At 48.4% G+C, this 21,293-nt stretch overlaps 2 protein-coding genes across 2 annotated transcripts; one reads left to right on the top strand and one right to left on the bottom strand.

The window, feature by feature from the left end:
* ybx1 (Y box binding protein 1) lies at positions 1–6,008 on the top strand. Its single transcript, XM_084436405.1, has 8 exons — positions 1–250; positions 2,309–2,372; positions 2,597–2,630; positions 2,728–2,817; positions 3,036–3,317; positions 3,874–3,959; positions 4,766–5,048; positions 5,663–6,008. The coding sequence occupies exons 1-7, from the start codon at positions 145–147 to the stop codon at positions 5,004–5,006; spliced, it is 903 nt and encodes a 300-aa protein (XP_084292531.1). The 5' UTR covers positions 1–144; the 3' UTR covers positions 5,007–5,048; positions 5,663–6,008.
* Positions 5,679–19,067, bottom strand: arhgef16 (Rho guanine nucleotide exchange factor (GEF) 16; the record flags this gene model as incomplete). The annotated part of the gene is made up of 14 exons (XM_084436397.1): positions 5,679–6,789; positions 7,251–7,352; positions 7,469–7,539; positions 7,898–8,086; positions 9,314–9,468; positions 9,788–9,880; positions 10,373–10,447; positions 12,061–12,190; positions 12,894–13,046; positions 14,833–14,993; positions 15,744–15,800; positions 16,222–16,391; positions 17,469–17,520; positions 18,504–19,067. The coding sequence occupies 14 exons, from the start codon at positions 19,065–19,067 to the stop codon at positions 6,650–6,652; spliced, it is 2,112 nt and encodes a 703-aa protein (XP_084292523.1). The 3' UTR covers positions 5,679–6,649.
* Between the last annotated feature and the right edge of the window lie 2,226 nt (positions 19,068–21,293).

The raw sequence follows: 21,293 nt of genomic DNA on the forward strand, positions 1-21,293 counted from the left end.
TCGATCGGCAACGGGAGCGGAGAGAGGACAGCAGAGTGAGCCCGAAGGCAGTAGCCCCCACCACCGCCGGCCCAGGTTACCATCTAGCACCGGGAAACACACTAGAGAGCCACCGCCGGCATAAGCCATTACCAACCAGTAACTATGAGCAGCGAGGCCGAAACACAACAACCCCCGCCGCCTGCTGCCGATGCGGAGAGCCCGGAGAGCCCGACGGCATCAGCCTCCGCGGCGGATAAGAAGGTCATCGGTAAGCTGAGCGTGGTCGGGAGCTAGCCATAGCCAAGACGGTTCATTTCGAATTAAACTGGTTTATCGACTTGGATGGAGCTACTGAGTTTACTATGAAATACTTAAGTAACCTAGCTACATCAGTCATTTATATTTCAGTTAAGTTACTAACGTTAGGTTAGTGCTGCCGGTACGCAATTAGTTCGCTTTTAGCTAACGTTAATTTAGCTTGTGGATTTTGGAAAAGACGGCGAACAAAATTCACACTAACTAGGTGATTTATTGTCCTAAACTTTAGCAAACAGTAATCATTTTATTGCTAAATAATCAGTTATTTTACTAACGTTGATGGCGAACGTTAGCTGTTATGGTTCAACAACGTTCCACCATTCCAAGTAACGTTAACTAGCAGCTATCTGGCTATTTAGCTTATATGTCCGTTTTTTTATGTCGGTTTAGAACGCCAGGCGGTTTAGAACGCCAGGCCGTTTAGAACGCCAGGCCGTTTGGAACGCCAGGCCGTTTGGAACGTTGATAAGTGGCGCGAGCTTATCTCGCGAGCGAACCTGATTATTGATGGTCAATCAATTTCAGTTGGTCCGAAGAGAGTCTGAGGGGGTACGCCGTAGAAAAGCGTAGTTTAAGGTTTAACATGACAGCATATTGAATTGGGTCGTTGGCTAGCTAACGTTAGCAAGAGACAGCTAATGTTAGTTGGCTAATGTTAGCTCAATATACGTTAATGGCTGGAAGGAGTTGATCTTGGCCTTGGTCATGGTCGTGTAACGTGAGCTAACGTTAGCACCCTCGTCCATGTCTCATAGCGCACTTTGCTAGCTGGCTAGCTAACCTTAGGTAGCGAGCTAACGTTAGGTACGTGGTAGCACTAGGCCTCACTCTGGGATTCATTCAACTGACATCACGGTTATGATTAAAAAACTATCGTTGGCTAGCTAACATTACTCATTGACTCAACATTAGATAGCTACTTTAGCGAGTTATGATCAACTAGTATACAACCTATGTAATTACTAGCTAGATTTAACTCCGTTGTGTTAGCTAGCCAGTTGATTCTAGTAATGTAACTTAGCTAGCTAACGCTAGCTGGGAACATGTCAGTAGCAGGCTAATCCCTTTGTTCGCCCTGGGGTGGACCTGTCAGGGGAAGCATTCTGGCTCACTTTCATACGAGAATCAGTTTCTTTTTAGCTTTGTTCCCTGAGCGATATTGGTTTACTGTGCTTGACTAACAAAATAGGCCAATAGCTAGCTCACACCAACTGGTTTATATTGTCATTGGGTGACTGAATGGCCATGCTAACCAAACTAGGAGCACCCAAAATGTCCGCCGTGATAACGTTACTCGGACTCTTACTGATTTCTATTGTCCCGAGCAGGTTGAATTCAAGCACCTTCTCGGTTGTGAAATTGGCATTTCCATGAACCTATTAAGTGCGTTTGCGCATCTTTCTGCTCAGCGAATTGGTGCAGTTTCGTTGCTGGCTCAGATCCAACCACATGGTTGAGACCATAGTTCACGGCTAGGCTGGCTAGCTCTTGGGGCCATGGCGAGGGTGTAGCTTCAGAAGCTGCTTGTAGCCAGCTAGCATCTTAGGGCCAGACTCCACCACGTGTAACAAGTTGCAATCACTTCCTTGTGCGTATTTTGGGAGGGTGACATCCTCAACAGGGTTCTAAAGCTATGTACATACACCATTGTTCTGGTGGTTTTGGTCTGTCTCCTAAGTTTTCAGAAGACCCCCAGCTAGCTAATGATTGAATTGAATGTGCATGTGGACCATGCCGAGAGCAGCTGGCACCAAACACCAAGGCTTTAGCATCAGGATCTATAAAAAGCACAACAGTTGGGATTTAAATATAGCTTGCAACATCATGTCTAGTCTTGGTCTGTGTGTGTTTAACATTTATTTTCCAGAAGTGATCTCCAATAGGCTACATTGTAAGAGTAAAAATTTGAATTAGTGGAAGAATCTAGATCCCTGCCAAATACTGATTCATTAAAATGGCAATTGACTAACATTGGTGTGCTAACACAGCATTTTCTTTTGCCTTTCAGCAACTAAAGTCTTGGGTACAGTTAAGTGGTTCAACGTCAGGAATGGTTATGGTTTTATCAACAGGTAAGTCTCACTCCACCCCCTCCTCTTTCTTGGAAAGACACTATGATCTGTGTGTGAGGGACATTCCCAATCCTATTATGGCGTTGATATGCTTACAAAGCTGGTTGGCTATTTGTCAGTCCCACACTCTTGTCAAAGTCATTAGAAATATGTTAGCAGTTTATACAGTACTCTGTTTTTGGACTGTTTATAAAGGTTAACACCCCTATCCCCTGTTCCCTAAGGAATGACACAAAAGAGGACGTCTTTGTACATCAGGTAATGTCAGAGAATTTTACTGTATTCCAGTAGATTGCAGTTTGGACTTTTGACAGAAGCTATAAACATTCCTCCACGTTCATTTTCATTGTTTCAGACGGCCATAAAGAAGAACAACCCAAGGAAATACCTTCGCAGTGTTGGAGATGGAGAAACTGTGGAGTTTGATGTGGTTGAAGGGGAGAAGGTAACCTAATTTAAGAACAGTGCTTAACTGAGCACTCCAGTAGTATTTGTAAGGATGAACCTAACCTAATTCTATACAGGAATGTGTTTTATAAAGGTGGTCTTTACCTGAAATCTGTACCTCTCACACCTAATCAGACCCTATCATATCTGGGATTTCTGGTCTCTTGTGAAGATTGTCGTATCCCTTAAAGTTGGTGGCCATCATGTTCTCTCCAGGGAGCCGAGGCAGCCAACGTCACAGGCCCAGGGGGTGTCCCAGTCCAGGGGAGCAAGTACGCCGCCGACAGGAACCGCTACAGGCGGTACCCCCGCCGGAGGGGTCCACCCCGCGGGGACTACCCAGAGAACTACCAGAGCGACGGCGAGGGGGAGCCAGGCCCCCGCGAACCCCGCGAGAAGAGCAGCCGCGAGGGGGCGGAGAGCGCCCCGGAGGGAGAGATGCAGCCGCAGCAGCGACGACCCTCCTACCCCGGCAGACGACGCTACCCGCCATACTTTGTACGTAGACGTTACGGCCCCCGTACACCAACGCATCACGCGGAGAGATGACTGAGGTACGCCGTCACAGGGCACTTCCTGAAGCAGGCAACAAGGGGCTTCCCCGGCCGCTGAGCGGACCCGTTCCAGTGATGTCATACCCAACTCTCAACCCTCTCCAGCCATACACAACACAAGCACTTGGTTTTGCTCAAGCAAAATCGAATTCTCAGTGTATCAGTCTTCTGATTGGTTCACTGATCTGAAATGGGTCAAAGACCAAGGCGTTTGCCGGTCTCTGCTCCAGAGGAGCTGTTGCGTGCGCTGACATTTTGTTTCAGCCGAGCACCAACCCCAATCGTCTTAGAGAAATCTAAGGACAGGATGTGGGTTGTGTTCAGTAGGTCACAACGTGGCAAAGAAAGTTTTACAACGGGGACGACAATCTGTCCTCTTATCAGACATTGTGATAGCGTTTTGAAATGGAGAAAGTACTCCCTCCCGGTAGGTGCCAGCGGAGCGGGACCCAGAGCTGTACAACATGGTTGCTGTTTGACTAACGCTTGTTTGCTTTCAGGGCGGCGAAGGCGATGAGAACCAGGGAGGTCCTGACCAGGGCAGCAAACCAATGAGGCAGAACTACTACAGAGGCTTCCGACAAAGGTTCGGACCAAGGCTTGCATGTTGGCTTCATTGACACAAGGCTGCAACATTGGGAGAAAAGCAGGATAATGACTTCTTAAAAGCCTTCAGACTTTATCAAAAGGGCAGTTTTGCCACGTTGACTAACTTTCTCATTTCGTTTACATGGTAAATTAAGGTATTTTATCTGCCATGCTACACTTTGGCAATTGTATTAACTAAACTCCCATTATTGCAGCCTAACATGAATGGCAACTGCTTCCACAAATATTTTCTACTTAATTTATGTGTATGCACTCTTGTCTTGACAATTATATGAAATTGCATGTCTTATGTGTGTCTTAATGCATGATTATATGAAGTGTGTGATCAATTATGGCATCTTCCTTGGTGAAAATAGTTGTTTTAGGAAAATGTAAATTGGCCTTCATATACCAAATTTTAGACATGGATAAAGTCAATGTACATGTAGATCAAAGCAGAACAAACCCAGGTTGGTACAGCTACCACTGTCTGAGCGTGCCTCTACCCCGCCCTCCTCTACCCCCTCCCTCCTCTCCCCTGCGCCCCTCCCTCTCCCCTGCGCCCCTCCACCCCTCCCTCCTCTACCCCTCCCTCCTCTCCCCCTGCGCCCCTCCACCCCTCCCTCCTCTCCCATGTGCCCCTCCACCCCTCCCTCCTCCACCCCTCCCTCCTCCCTCCTCTCCCCCTGCGCCCCTCTACCCCTCCCTCCTCCCCCCTCTACCACCCCACCCCCCTCTACCCCTCCCTCCTCCCCCCTCTACCCCTCCCTCCTCTACCCCCCTCTCCTCTACCCCGCGCCCCAGGGGTCCACCACGTCCCAGACCGGTGCGGGACGGAGAGGAGGACAAAGAGAACCAGGGCGGCGAGGGAGGCCCGAACCAGGAGCCCCGCCAGCGCCGCTACCGCCGCAACTTCAACTACCGCCGCAGACGCCCGCAGTCCGGTGGCAAGCCAGGCCCGGAGGGCAAGGAGGCCAAGGCAGGAGGCGAACCATCCGCCGAGAAAACGTCCGCTCCCGAGGCCCAGCAGGGTGGGGCTGAGTAGAACCATCACCACCGGCACGTACCATCTCTTACCATCGTCCGGGTGAGTCCACACACACACACACACGTGTACCATCTCTTACCACCGTCCGGGTCCACACACACGTACCCCGAGATATTACCAGAGCCTGTTTGAGCAAACAAAGTCCCTGTGTCGTTCAGCCTCTTTGCTGTTGATAGAGCTTTTTTTTTTTTTCAAGCACATTAATCCTGTGTATGCTTGAATCATACAAAACATTCAGTACCTTCAGTAAAATGGAAAAATACATAGGAACATTGGCAAAGGGCTACTTCAGGGTAATGTCAGCCTGACCGATTTGCTAAGCTTCTGTCTGCGTTTTCCATTGACTCTGCACCAGATCATCTAAGGCAGGCTTTGAATGATGTAATGTAGTGGATTTGAAAAAGCAAACTATCTGCCCGATTGCTGATCTGCTGCTCTTGTCTCAGTGCCACATGTTGGGTACTTGGCTTAAGCTTTCAGTATCCCCTATCTGTGGCCATGTTACTGCAAGTCTTATTGACAAAAGGGGTGTGCAGCAGTGATATCATTCAAATATTCCCTGGAAGGTGGTTGGAAAGCCCTGTGGATCTTTTGACTCTTAACACGGATGCACTCGTAATATTCTAACGACTTATTTGATTTCTCTCCCACAGTTTTTTGTCAACAAGAAGAAACATCAAAGATCTGAGCAATAAGAAACAGATTTGACTTGACGATCGTCACAAGCTTGCACCATGCATTTGACCAGATTACCACCGATTGCCTGCAGAATCTATGCAGACCTGTTATTTTCCATTATTTTTACGTGACAGCTACAAAAGTTTTGGGGAAACAGCAGATGTTTTTCTAAATCGGTCCTAAGTTTTTACACCAAATGGTTTTTAAAGAAAAAAAAAAGTAATTTGATATCTGGTCAGTTTGACATTTTTAAATAACTTTTTATGTATTCAAACATTTTAACAAAATGCAAGCTCAAATAAAAGTCAAAGGAGAACGGTCTTTAGTGTGTGCGCTTTATCTTGTCTGAGAAAATGGATGGATTTGACAAATATAACTTTCATAGACTTTGACGAATTATGCACTATTACCACAAGAACCAATAACACAGCTTCTAAATACATCATGTCAAGTTGGAAGTGTCTGCTTATTTACAAGGCCACAGGGTTTTGAAATTATTCACTAAACTTGGGACAGTTTGTGCCAAGTACCGATCCAGAGCCTCAATTTACGATAGGAATAAGGAAAAGATCCATTTAAAAATGACCAGTTTTTCCATTAAGATATTCTGCAATTGAAACAATAAAAAGGTGTTGGTTGTGGATCGGCTCAGCAACTATACTGTACCGCCAGTTTGACACCATGAAAATTGGATATCAAGTTCTTTCATGTCAAGTAATGAATGACTGGTTGATCCATTAAGTAGCATCTTTCAAATTACATGTTCATATACAAGGAAATGAGAATCAAACATGCAATACATAAAACATTTCTGAGGACACAGCTGTACAAAAATGGCTTCCAACCCATCACCAAAATATATTGTCAATTAAAAATGTTCTTACAAATCTGAACTTGCAGAGAGTATATGATTTGAGTCGGGGGAGGAGCCATTGGCTTTCTGGCTGAGGTAGTCAACTTCCTCAGACGACGGTTTCCTTGCGTAGGCGCATCATCCTCTGCACGTTGTTCTCCATGGTAGCGCGGTCCGTGATCTCTGAGGCACAGCTGGCAGGAAACCAGCCCCTCTCTCCATCCCTCATCCTCTCTCCCTGGCACCAGTCTATGGAAGAACAACAGTTCATACTCTTACCCCTGAAACTAAGATTCTTTTATTGTATCGTACACAACGCTGAAACGAATGCTGTTACTGACCAGTCAGACATTGTGAACACATACATAAACAAGATAACTTTTTGGAACACACACCTACTATATGTAGGATTAAGTATCACAATATTTCTATATTGCTATGGTAAATCAAGATGGGACAGTCAATTAGGACGCAGTGAAAACCGTGCCTTTGTTGCTGCTTGGCTCTGCTACAGCAATTTCCAAAATTCAGTGTACGTGCATGCTGAGATTCAATCAGCAAAACAAGATTCTTCTACATCCTTATTTGGGAGTGTGGGTCTACCCAGAATGCACCATGTGCAGTAGGTGGCATTGGAGAACCCAGAATTTACCCTCACGGCATAAGTTACATCACTAACTTGTTTAGTATATTCAAATGTGAAGCCTCACCCTCCTCCTTCTGAAGAACGATGACCACCTCCGCCTGCTGCAGTCCCAGCTCATCTGGCTCCCTGGGCATGTAGGCTTTGGTGGCCTCATACTGAGGTAGGCCTGAAAACAAAAGACCCCCACACTTTCAAAACAGTGGATATGGCGCTATCGCATTTACACCCCAAAAATCGAGTCTACATCCATGTTTCCAAGTCCTCAAATGCATTCAATCCTACCATCTTTATTTATGCTGTTCCACGTCGTCTTGTCCTCTCGTAGAGCGCTGACCCAGCGCGCCCGGTCCACCCTAGTAAACGACAAAAGATAACATTCACCAGACGACCTACAACAGTATAATGTAGGTCCAGACGATGCCTGGAGCCAGTGATTGTTTGCTCAGGAGAGTCAGTAGAGGGAGCTACTGGATGGGAAGGTCTATCTGAATGCATGGTATGCCAATGATGGAAGAATTGGCTAAAGAACAAACATCTGGAACTGTTCATTGCACGCTTGAGATACCATGTAATATGTTAGTAATTATTTGTGCATAGAGCTATAAAGGTCATGGTTGCACAAACGTCAATATACTGAGAAGTTTAACATCAACTTCAGATGTTTAGGGATCAAGATGAACGTTCAGTATATTGAGCTAGTGGTAAGGATACCTTGACTCGGCCACCAGGGAGACCTGCTCCGCTCTCCCCTCGCTGTTCCTCGTCATGTGCAGTCGCAGGGACAGGTGATGGCCAGAGGACCCCTTGGTGGGCGGAGTCACCCATCCCTCCGCCTCCTCCCCCACCTTCACCTCCACGTTCTCCAGCGTGGCGTAGTCCATCACAACGTAGCTCTCTTCACTGGTTGGTTGGACACACACACGTATGAACTTCACGTTTCTCAGTAACAGTGGGGTTTGAAATGTAAAACGCATATACCACAAATTATACAGTATAATCCATAACTGTCACTTGTTTCACTTGTCACACATGTCAGTGCATGTTCCATGTATCTGCTTCCTAGTATATATCCTCATGTTCCCTGTATCTGCTTCCTGGTATATATCCTCATGTTCCATGTATCTGCTTCCTGGTATATATCCTCATGTTCCATGCATCTGCTTCCTGGTATATATCCTCATGCATATGTTTTATCTTAAGACTTGAACATGATAACATTAGATGCATACACTGCAAATCAGTCATTATGACCTGATCACTGGGTCATGAGGGCAACTTTCCAGCTAAGTGGTAAGTGACACCAGCACAGAGGACTATCGCTTCCTCTCACAGTTGACATAAATAGCTCTCTCTATCTCTCTCTCCGTCTCTTTCTCTGGCCCTCATTCTCTCTCCGTCTCCGTCTCTCTCTCTGGCGCTCATTATCTCTCTGTCTCTCTCTCCCCCTTCTGTTTCTCTCTCCCTCTCTGGCGCTCATTCTCTCTCTGTCTCTCCCTCTCTGGCGCTCATTCTCTGTCTCTCTCTGGCGCTCATTCTCTCTCTCCGTCTCTCTCTCTCCCCCTTCTCTTTCTCTCTCCCTCTCTGGCGCTTATTCTCTGTCTCATTCTCTCTGTCTCTCTCCCTTTCTTTCTCTCTCCCTCTTCCTCTCTCTCTCCCTCCCTCCCTCCCTCCCTCTCTTTCTCTGTCTCTCCCTCTTCCCCTCTCTGCTGAGCAGGCATGCTGCGAGGGGGATCAAGGAATCCTAAGCATGCCAAGTACCACCCCCCCCCTCCCTGCCCTTCCACCCCTCTCTCAAGTTCCCTGTCAACTACCAGCTGGCCCTACTCCACCCCCGTGGGGGGCGTGACCTCTATCTTCATTGGCTTAGATTGAAGGGCACACCAGGTTACTGGTCAATGGCCGGTCCCTTGGTCGAGTGGAGTGATCGCTCCGAACCACAATGAAAGAGGATCAGAGGACAAATCCCGCTAATCCTCTGTGTCAAAATGTGTTTCACAATTAGCGCACGATACCTCACCTAAACATGCTAGCTATGGGACACCTTGGGGCGGGATTCACAAGTTCCCGATCGGTCCTGTCTTTGTATTTTCTCCCTCTATGTTCCGTTTCGGTCATTCAGGCACTCACCTCTTCTTCTTGGTGACGATGAGAACGTCGTTGAAGACGAACAGGTAGTAGCTCTTGTGAATAAAGGCTTTCCAGAAGATGCTGAGCTCCTCGGTGTAGACCGCCAGCTCGCCACGTTTCTGTAGCCACCGTGACGACGACACCAGAGGAAAGGGCTAGGGACAGGACAGGCCAGACGGGGGGAGATTTTATTTAGAAAACCGTGAGAAAGTGAGCACTACTTCCAAGTAACAAGTTTGGTGGAGGTGACGGGCGCCTGGGTCAGGACCATGAGGAGAAGCAGATGTCCCGGCACTCACAGATTAATATGAAAATATAAACTTTATTGGGCAAAAAGTGGGACGTTTCAGCTTCACGCCTTCATCAGCATATAAAATGATTTTGATTTTATGCACATTTATATGCAGAATATTTTATTTATTAATCACCTCCATCACACGAATCATCTGCCGTGGTGTGTGTGCTTCCACCTACCTTGATCTTGCCGAAATCCATCTGCTTCTGGATGGTGTACATCTGCTCTGTCCTCTCCATCCTCCTGGCCCCATCGTTACAGCTCTGCACCAACTGAGGGAATCGTGACACCATTATTATTCATAGAGCTCTTTCATTCCTGAGCTGAACAGCAAAAAGCACAGATCTTCCTCAGCTGGGGCAGTGCTAGACTCATGGTATTGCCTGTTGGTGAAAAGGTCCAGGCAGTTTTCATTTAAACTAGGATTTACATGTCTATGATTGGTTAGACTGTACCTGTAGTCAGCCAAACGGACAATGTTTTGGACTTGGGTTCGATCCATAGCTTCAGGCGAGCTCAATGGGCTATATGCACAACTCCAGTACTTTAAATTAGACATGCTTCTCTATTTCCTGTCTCACACTATTGGATGAAATGATTATTCAGGTGTGCCTGATCATTGTGCTTCAGTCAGGCACACCTGATTAATCACTTCATCCAACAGTGTAGGACAGGAAATAGAGAAGCATGTCTAATTTCAGGAAGTACTGGAGTTGGAGCCTATTGGTTTTTAGTTAATGGCGAGGTAAAAATGGCATCCCTACCGTGATGATGGCGTTTAGGGCCCAGCTTGCCGCAAAGTACTCTGCTGTCTTGTCTGGCGTCTTCTGACAGATGGTCTAGGTGTTAAAGGAATAAGAGAGAGATGAGGCGGGCGAGGGGACGCCCCAAAATACCACATATCCAGTTAGGTAATCCCTGTGGATATCAGAATACAGGGCTATGACACAATATGGCCAGTAGGGGGCGACCAAGGTCTCACCACCATACCCCAAGATCAAGATCTGTTTTACTGGCCATGTATATGGTACATACATACTAGGAATGTGACTAGGGTTAAGGCATACGCTGTTTCAGACGACATAGGACAGGGTGCAGGACAGGACAGACGACATAGGACAGGGTGCAGGACAGGACAGACGACATAGGACAGGGTGCAGGACAGGACAGGACAGGACAGGGTGCAGGACAGGACAGACGACATAGGACAGGGTGCAGGACAGGACAGGACAGGACAGGGTGCAGGACAGGACAGACGACATAGGACAGGGTGCAGGACAGGACAGACGACATAGGACAGGGTGCAGGACAGGACAGACGACATAGGACAGGGTGCAGTGCAGGACGGACGACATAGGACAGGGTGCAGGACAGGGTGCAGGACAGGACAGACGACATAGGACAGGGTGCAGGACAGGACAGACGACATAGGACAGGGTGCAGGACAGGACAGGGTGCAGGACAGGACAGACGACATAGGACAGGGTGCAGGACAGGACAGGGTGCAGGACAGGACAGACGACATAGGACAGGGTGCAGTGCAGGACAGGACAGGACAGGGCAAAGACATGACAGCGCAAATGCAATACAAAAACAGTGCAAACAAAATACAGCGTAGCTGCAGTCCCACCATCTCACCCTTATGACCTTTGAACCTCAAACAAATGGACCAGTGTGTGAAATATGAGGGTGTGTACACACACCCTCTAACCCTTGCATAGTGTATGTATGGTTACACATCACATCATATTTAATCTAATATAAAACCCCTCTAAATCTAAAAAAGGGGGTGATTATGTGCATATGGAGGTTGGTGTAGAGAACTCCCAGATAGCAAGCGGATCTGGGCCATATACAGGCCAGATCGGGCCGCTGTGGCTTAGTTACGGCCCATATATGGCCCAGATCCGCGTGCTCTCTGGGCTGTGTGGGTGTAGAGAAGTGAGAAAGTGTGCAGACGTCAGACTCCCCCGGAGGGAGAACAGAGCGGTCAGACTCCCTCGGAGGGAGAACAGAGCGGTCAGACTCCCTCGGAGGGAGAACAGAGCGGTCAGACTCCCTCGGAGGGAGAACAGAGCGGTCAGACTCCCTCGGAGGGAGAACAGAGCGGTCAGACTCCCCCGGAGGGAGAACAGAGCGGTCAGACTCCCTCGGAGGGAGAACAGAGCGGTCAGACTCCCTCGGAGGGAGAACAGAGCGGTCAGACTCCCTCGGAGGGAGAACAGAGCGGTCAGACTCCCCCGGAGGGAGAACAGAGCGGTCAGACTCCCTCGGAGGGAGAACAGAGCGGTCAGACTCCCCCGGAGGGAGAACAGAGCGGTCAGACTCCCTCGGAGGGAGAACAGAGCGGTCAGAATCCCCCGGAGGGAGAACAGAGCGGTCAGACTCCCTCGGAGGGAGAACAGAGCGGTGAGACTCCCTCGGAGGGAGAACAGAGCGGTGAGTGACTGACGTCCAGGAGCAGCGGTAGTCTGGTCACTCTCTGCATGGGCAGGATGAGGAAGGAGAGCATCGGCAGACCCCCACTGTCCCCGCCCGCCTCGATCTGCGCCAGGGCCTCTTTGAAGGCGGTGTTACTGGCCCTGAAAGAAAGACACACACACACACACACACACACACACACACACACACACACACACACACAGAGACAGACACACACACACACACACACACACACATTTGTATCTTTTGCTTTTATCTGTACAGCCAGGGGTGAAAATTAACCTTTTGCCTCACGGTGAGTCACCTGCCAAGGGGACTGTAGATGAAAAAATCTACCGGCCAAGTATATATATTTTTCAGATAGCCTTCCCAAATCTAGTCGCCAATTGGAAATTTTACCTGCATTTGGCCGGTGGCAGGTGTTCATTTTCAGCCCTGTGTACAGCACTTTATTTCAGCCACAGCTGTTTGTAAATATATAAATAAAATTGACTTGACTTGACACACAAATGATCATTAATCCCCACATATTTTGACTGTGAGATTTGTGGTTCTCAATGGACAGGTCTCAGGAGGTGTTGGGTGTGACCCTATAACAGGCTCACACAGTGGCGGGGATCTGTATCCAACTGTGGGGGGGGGGGACATTTACATTGAAATTCTGCAAGAGTATTTTTTGGGGGGACATCTTCCTACGTGGCTGTATGGTCACTTGAATGCCACTACTCCAATCTAAATATGGGGGGGACAATTTTAATGATCTCAAATATCGGGCGGGGGGGGGGACATGTCCCCCCTGACCCCCCCAGGATCCCCGTCCCCTGGGCTCACACACACACTCACAGCAGCTTCTGCAACGTCCTCTGCTGGAAGGTCTCGTTGGAGCAGTAGACGATGTAGGGCTGGAAGTGGTGCGCGGCGTGGTTCTGCACGATGTCACTGATGTCCTGGATCACCGCGTTGTCATGGTGACGCCTCTCAAGGTCCTCAAAAAACCTGGGCAGAGCGAGAGAACGTTGAATAACTGTGCTTCTCTGCGCCCACGACCGGGGTACCTGAAAGAGATTATAAATAACCGCGTTAACCACGGCGCTACGCCGGCCGCATCGCGAGCGAGCTGCAGGTCTGACAGAAAAACAGACCTGAATGTGCGCTTGCATATGTTTGAATCACTTCAACTGTGTTGTGTTGATACCTGACGCTGCATTGCATCGTGGGGCCAGTGCAGCATTTTGGGGGGCGAAAAATACATTCTTTAGTTGTAAATGTTTCTATGTGGTGAAGAGAAAATCATCTGAGAAGTGTAAATATTATGAATTACTCCACAACAGAAACACCAACATTTACATGAATGGTTAAAAATGAATGAATATCCACATTATTCCATGTCGTCGTGGCAACTGTCAATCAAGTGGATCAAGATGTGGTCTAGATCTGCACCTTCATAAAAACAACATGAAAAGCTATTCCTCTCTAGTAACAAGTACCAGTCAGTTAGTTCAATCCATTCAGTGTGATTTGCAGCTCTGCTCTTTAAAGCGCTTCCTTTTCCAGTGAGAAAGAAGTAAACTGACACCCAGAACAACAGCCCCACCCAACCCAGGAAGCAGTGACACCCACCCACCCACTCACCTACCCACACACACACACACACACACACACACACACACACACACACACACACACACACACACACACACACACACACACACACACACACACACACACACACACACACACACACACACACAATCTCTGCAACACACTGAGGTTTATAGGCAGATGTCAGATACCCTTCTGAAACACAGTATACCTGTCAGTTTAAACAAAACCTTATTCATAGCTTTACATATCATGAAGAGGCAGGTTTAAACAGTACTGAGTAGAGCTTTGTGCAGCTGCTGTCAACACCAGGGTCATCTTTATAGAAAGCCAACAAGCTGCAGTTCTTTCAGTGATATTATCATCTCAATGGCTGCTGGAGACCTCGCCTACAGCCTGGGCTGCAGAACCGGTTTGGCCTGCAGGTTCCAACATGTTCTGAGGTACCACTGACATACCATAACATGTAACACCCTCTCCACGTCTCCTACACAGGGAAGAGGGGCCTTATCAGGGAAGAGGGGCCCGCCAGGGTAGAGGGGTCTCACCAGGGCAGAGGGGCCCACCAGGGTAGAGGGGTAGAGGGGTCTCACCAGGGTAGAGGGGTAGAGGGGTCTCACCAGGGCAGAGGGGTCTCACCAGGGAAGAGGGGTCTCACCAGGACAGAGAGGTCTCACCAGGGTAGAGGGGTAGAGGGGTCTCACCAGGGTAGAGGGGTAGAGGGGTCTCACCAGGGTAGAGGGGTAGAGGGGTCTCACCAGGACAGAGAGGTCTCACCAGGGTAGAGGGGTAGAGGGGTCTCACCAGGGTAGAGGGGCCCACCAGGACAGAGGGGTCTCACCAGGGTAGAGGGGTCTCACCAGGGTAGAGGGGTCTCACCAGGACAGAGGGGTAGAGGGGTCTCACCAGGGCAGAGGGGTCTCACCAGGACAGAGGGGTCTCACCAGGGTAGAGGGGTCTCACCAGGACAGAGGGGTCTCACCAGGACAGAGGGGTCTCACCAGGGTAGAGGGGTCTCACCAGGACAGAGGGGTCTCACCAGGGCAGAGGGGCCCTACCAGGATAGAGGGGTCTCACCAGGGTAGAGGGGTAGAGGGGTCTCACCAGGACAGAGGGGTCTCACCAGGACAGAGGGGTCTCACCAGGGTAGAGGGGTCTCACCAGGGTAGAGGGGTCTCACCGTTTGCTGATGCTGTGGATGACGGTGATGTTGGAGAAGAGGTGGTGGTGTTCGGTGGCCGTCATCGTGCTCCTCAGAGACTCGCTGTTCTTGAAGTGACGCACCAGGACGCCCAGACTGTGCAGGTACGAGTACTCGGAGGTGATGAGCTCAAAGATGGCCTGGCAAACAACCACAACCGCCCAGGGCTCACTTCCATTTACCTCATTATGATCTAGTATGAAACCCGAGCTCATAATAAATTATAAGATGATACTAGACACTAGAACAGTGAAATTTACTTAGGCCCAATCCCAATACCCCCCCTTGGCCCTAGCGCCTAGTTTTGGAGTGCGCTCGACTGGGTAGTGGCCCTTCAGAACGGAGCCACAAGGGACAGGGGTTTTAAATATTTACCTAAGAAATGGGACACCACTTTATTCCATCACATTACTACTGTGCCATTCCACAGTGTTTGTGGAGATTCAAGACACAAATGTCACACACAAAAATGCCTTGTTCTGGAAAAATATCAAAAGACAAAGGCAGTAGAACTGGGATGATATAATGAACTGGAGCAAAGTGCTACTTTGGAAGCGACAGTCGCTCAAGAAATAAATAGTGCACTTCAAGTCCCAGTTCCTATGAGACTCTGAGTCAGGTGATCTGGTCACATCAGGGTTCAACAGTAGGAACTGAGACCAACAACGAGAGGGTGTGGCTGAACAGCCTGCGAACAGGGTGGACCTTGATATTGACACAGTGAGGCAGTCTTCTCACTGATCATAAAAAGTACAAGAACTACCACTCCTACAGAGCGTGCAATGAACTAAATGTGTACTTAGCTGCCCTGGTAGGAGCACTTCTAACACGCACACACACACGCGCACACACACACACACGCACACACACACACACGCTCAGTCGAATACCTCCTGGCGCTTCCGCTGCTCAGCTGAGATCATCTGTAGAATGCCCGTCTCTTTCACCTGACGAGCCGCCAAGATGTCCAGGACAAAAGAAAAGCAAATGAAAACGCACAGACAGATCTGTGATTAATATGTGGTTCAGAACACCTGCGTTCCCCCTGGATGACTGGTCTGCTGGTCTAACCTTCCCCCTGGATGCCTGGTCTGCTGGTCTAACCTTCGCCTGGTCTACCGGTCTGACCTTCCCCCTGGATGCCTGGTCCAACCTTCCCCCTGGATGCCTGGTCTAACCTTCCCCCTGGATGACTGGTCTGCTGGTCTAACCTTCCCCCTGGATAACTGGTCTGCTGGTCTAACCTTCCCCCTGGATGCCTGGTCTGCTGGTCTAACCTTCCCCCTGGTCTGCTGGTCCAACCTTCCCCCTGGATGCCCGGTCTGCTGGTCTAACCTTCCCCCTGGATGACCGGTCTGCCGGTCTGACCTGAGGTAGCTGGCTCCAGGTGACCTGGGCTGGCCTGTAGCTCTTCACCACGATGCCGTGGTCCTCCGCAGGGGGCTGGACCAACACGAAGTCATCCACGAGCTCATCGTCCGCGTTCTGATTGGTCGGATGCAGCCCCCGTTCCGTGATCTCCTGGTAGAGACGGGGATCTGAGGGAAGAGGATTTAGAAGATTTTCGACGCTGAAAATGAATACAAGTACAATAGTTCTGGCACTGGGTGACTAAAGCCCGTGATATACTTGCTTTTAACTACACTTACTCGTCTACTACACTAGTAGTAGTACACTAGTTCCTCTGGTGCGCCGGCAGCGGTTGACTGTGCAGGTACGCAGAAATTAAACGCTAAATACGCAATTGACCATGCGTTCGCGTTGCTAAACAGCAGGTATACAGCGGTCTTAAGAGATCATAGCGGATATGGAAGTCCAGAACCATCGTTTCATATTCACTATCCCGACTGAATGATTTCCTGTTTCATTCTCCAGCGCTTCCCTGAGGATATTATTTTCAATGCAGGAAAAAAGAGGCCTCATATCCTCTAAAGATTCAAACCATACCATTCATATTTTATAGGCGTATCACTCTAAATGTTATTTATTTTGGCTGGCTATCATGACTGACTGTGCAGTAAGTGACACAAACAAGACAAGGATACAGTTAGAGTCAGTCACATGACCCAAGTTCATGCAAACTGTCTGAATGTATAATTACAAGACCCGAGGGGGGTTCTTTAATTGGTCACACACATTGACACACACATTACCCACAGTGAGCGAGGGGCAACACACACACACACACACACACACACACACACACGCAATTAGCTCATGCCTGAAGAGCAAACCCTCTCCATCTGAAGAGCAGTCAGTCAGCTGTGAGGAGGAAGAGGAGTGGTCAGTCAGCTGTGAGGAGGAAGAGGAGTGGTCAGTCAGCTGTGAGGAGGAAGAGGAGCGGTCAGTCAGCTGTGAGGAGGAAGAGGAGCGGTCAGTCAGCTGTGAGGAGGAAGAGGAGCGGTCAGTCAGCTGTGAGGAGGAAGAGGAGTGGTCAGTCAGGTGTGAGGAGGAAGAGGAGTGGTCAGTCAGCTGTGAGGAGGAAGAGGAGTGGTCAGTCAGCTGTGAGGAGGAAGAGGAGTGGTCAGAGGTGTGAGGAGGAAGAGGAGCGGTCAGTCAGCTGTGAGGAGGAAGAGGAGCGGTCAGTCAGGTGTGAGGAGGAGGCGTTGACGTACCGTCTTTGAAGGATCCTCCGTGTTTCTGGTTCCTCTTCCTGCCCAGGGTCCTCTGAACGGGAGACGAGGGCAGAACGTGAGTTCATAGAACAGAAGAAGGTTAAATATCCACTACGCTGACCAGGACAAACCAGGAGTCCTCACACTGGAGCAGATAGAAACATGGAATGCTCCCAATAGTTTATTAAATATGATGTTTCGATCTTATTCGGTCTTCATCAGAATGATGATTATGATTTCTGAGGAAGACCGAATAAGATCGAAACGTCAAATATTCCATAAACTATTGGGAACATCCCATGTTTCCATCTGCTCCAGTGTGCGGACTCTACTCTTGTTCTCAGAGCGTGAGTTCATCCCTCAGGAGTGGGAGAGCCTCCACACCTTCCCCGCTCGCTCTATCCACCCTCACTTCCTTTCATCTATCTCTCTGTATTGATTGCTTTTCCTATTCTCTCTCTTCCCGTCACTCTCGTCTCACTCACTAGCTGTGTTGGGAATCGCTCCCTCGTTCCCTCACTCCCTATTCCCTATATAGGGTTCACCATGTAGTGAACTACCTAGGGAACGGAGAAAATGTAGGGTACATGCACTGTTCCCTGCAAATCAAGGTGAATTGTGGGTAATAAATAGACTATATAGGGAACGAAAATTCTGTGGAGAATTCGGACACTACAAACAAAATGGCTGACGCCCTATATAGTGCACTATATAGTGAAAAGGGAGCGATTCCGAACACAGCTACTGTTTCCTGTCTCACTCACTGTTTCCTGTGACGGTTCTGTGGACGACTGTTATAGACGTGAGGTCACCCTGCAGGACTTCCCCTATCGAAGGCTCCGACCGCGGAGTGAGATGAGCTGTTCGGGAAAGAAGCCATCATCCACGCCGATTCATCACCGCCGCTATGGCGATGTTGACTCAGTTGATGGCTAGGCTTCTTTAGAACCCCTCCGATCACACACACACACACACACACACACACACACTCACACACACACACACACACACACACACACACACACACGCACTCACCTTGTGTCCGGCGGCGCGGACCGGCCCTGGGCTTGAGGCCCTCGACTCCTTGAGGGGCCGGAGTGTGGCGGCGTTCCCTCGGTTCGCCGACAGCGCGTCTATGTTGAGACTGGTCACCGCCGCCCGGTACGACTTGTTCCTCCGGTTCCCCCTCAGGGAGAACCCGTCCCCGTCGCTGTCGTAGTCCTCCCAGGACACCTCGGGCCCCTGGGCCGAGTGACGACTCCGGCCGGAGGAGACGGACGCCTCGAGTCCCAGGGGGAAGGTGACCACCGTGGTGTGGTAGCGGGTCTTGGACCGGCTGGTCACCGCCAGGCCCTTGGGGATGAGCTGCTGGGTGCCCAGCTTCCGCGCCGCCGGACTCTGGGTGCTCAGCACCACCTTCGCCTCGCCCCGCCCCTCCTCCTGGGCCAGGGGAGCTTGGGAGTCGGGCGAACCCTGCGATTGGCTGCGGTGGTTGTCCGTCAGGTCAGAGCCGCAGTCCAGGTGGAGGTCGGAGGAGAAGCGACGCTCCAGGATGAGGGGGGCGTGGTCGCCCGAGGAGTCGTCGGACGCGTGGGACATGTCTGAACACTGTCGGCAGCGGCCCGCTCCCGTGGAACTTATCTGCTCAACAATGTTATCTCTCCGGCATCAGAGGATGCTCACCACTGCACCTCGGAAACTGTCAAGACATTTATGGAAAGTGTTATTTGATATTAGACTGTCAAAGTTTTGGATTCATACATTTCATGGCATGAAATGACAATTACTGTACCTATTACTTTGCCTATTACTGTAAATGTGAATCAGAAACTGGTGAAAAAACTAAGTAGCCTACCGAAACTCGAGATCCTATTCCCAACTGAGAACCAGTCGGTCGTGTCCATTCATTCCCAAAGGAATCACAGCAATAAACCCGTGACTCACCGCTTATCCGCCTACTCTCCACTACCACTCTCCCAACACACACACACCACCGACCACTGACAGCATATAGTTTATACACAATACCATCACTGCAAATCTATAGACTAGACTACTGTACTCCTACTGTAGGAACAGTAGCCTACAAGACAACGAACAAGTAAAACATACGTCGCCTATCCATGCAAGATAGCCTATTACGTAAATGATTGGAAGCATGCTGGATTAAAGTTCAAAACATAAGAATACGATTTCATGTAGATCATAAAAACATAATAATATGCATTATATGCTTCCCAGAAAAACTGAAAAGTGGATTAGGGAAAAAATGTCTGAGTTGCATTCCCACGGTTGACGAAGTGACACCATTTCCAGACAAATGCATTTAGCCTTCTTAACAATAGCCTACCTGTCTAGGAGAGAAATGTCCTTTCTGAGAGAAGTTACTGTGATTCGTCCTCCATGTGTTTGGATAATGTCCTTAAATCCTTGGGTGATATTTCTGAGCTTCTTTTCTTAACTGTACGCGACAGGTCTCATACTTTCCTCCGACACTTCCTCTTCTTTGCAAGAATAACAGGATCGCTCAACTAGGCTACGTCACAAGCCTACAGGTGAGTGTCAATCATTCTTAATGATAATAACAATATTCATTTTGTTTTATTTATAAAGCACTTTTAATTGTGAGACTGCTGAAACTATTTAAAAGTAATTAAGAAAACAAACAAGAATAATTTATACTTGTTATTATAATATTATTAATATTCTTGTCAAGTAGGTAACTCCATCTTAACGATTTACAACTGGGTGGAAAGCCGACTACTTGCAGGCTATCCAATCAAACGAACTATGTATAGCTAGTTGGACTATAATAGCCTACATTTAATCTTGAAAATCGAATTGATTGAATAGGCTACATGGCTTAATAGCCTGGAAAGGATTGGAAATAAAACTAGAAACGAAACTTTCCTAACTTCAAACTAGAAACTAACTTTGCTTAATGAACAAAATCAGCATTAAGTAAATAATTTCATAACAGAACACATGACTGTTTCCAGTTAAATACACCGATGTAGTCGAGTATTACATGGGTATGGCGCCCTCCAGTGTTAGCTTTAATGCATTACATGTTACACAAACGTCTGTGGCGTAAACGTGAATTGACATGCTGAAAATGTGTCGTCACTGAATTGTCTGAGGCAGTAAGAAATATTTTCTACACACACGTTGTGATTAAACGTTTATTTAATTCCACTTGAGTCTGGAAATATAGTTGTACATTAACAAACCAACATTCTATGTAAGCAAGGCTGAGAACTGTAATATGTAATATTGGAACAATGAATCGAGAAAGTGCTGAGGGTCTCTTATGTACAGTTTATGTATAGAAAATCTTCTAATGGCAATGACAACAACACCGTTTGTAGATTTCAACATCAATATGGCATCCAATGAAGTGAATTAGAATATTTCCAAATGATTACTCAACCATGCGTTTCATGATACATGGGCCTTATGTACACATTTGATTCACTTGTAAAAATGTACATCCAACATATGAAGTAAACCTATAGCACATTTTCTGACAGGGCGGGAGGGTGGGGTGTACGTATACAGTATTCACATTCAGAAAGACACATCCGGCACATTTCTGAGGCCCAATAACCCTAGACACGACATTACAGTGCACAGTCTATCCTACAGACTTAAAATGTGTCTACGGTCATATCTACCATACTCAAAATATGATGCCCACTTTACTCAAATTCTGCTCACACAATTACACATTTGCTTAGATTTCAGAGGATGATTTGTGGAACCAAGGCATAGATAAAAAGATGGAGGTGGAATCTAGAATAGAGCGACACAAATGTTTTTTTTTTG

This window comes from Borostomias antarcticus (genome assembly GCF_949987555.1).
Source record: "Borostomias antarcticus genome assembly, chromosome: 3".
In the NCBI taxonomy this organism is placed as follows: domain Eukaryota; kingdom Metazoa; phylum Chordata; class Actinopteri; order Stomiiformes; family Stomiidae; genus Borostomias; species Borostomias antarcticus.

What these genes read in the sequence shown, in the direction of transcription:
- ybx1 (XM_084436405.1), top strand. Translation starts at nt 145, where the DNA reads ATGAGCAGCGAGGCCGAAACACAACAACCCCCGCCGCCTGCTGCCGAT. An exon ending in ATGTGGTTGAAGGGGAGAAG is followed by an intron (nt 2,818 to 3,035) that starts GTAACCTAATTT and finishes TGTTCTCTCCAG; the next exon opens with GGAGCCGAGGCAGCCAACGT. An exon ending in TACAGAGGCTTCCGACAAAG is followed by an intron (nt 3,960 to 4,765) that starts GTTCGGACCAAG and finishes CCCGCGCCCCAG; the next exon opens with GGGTCCACCACGTCCCAGAC.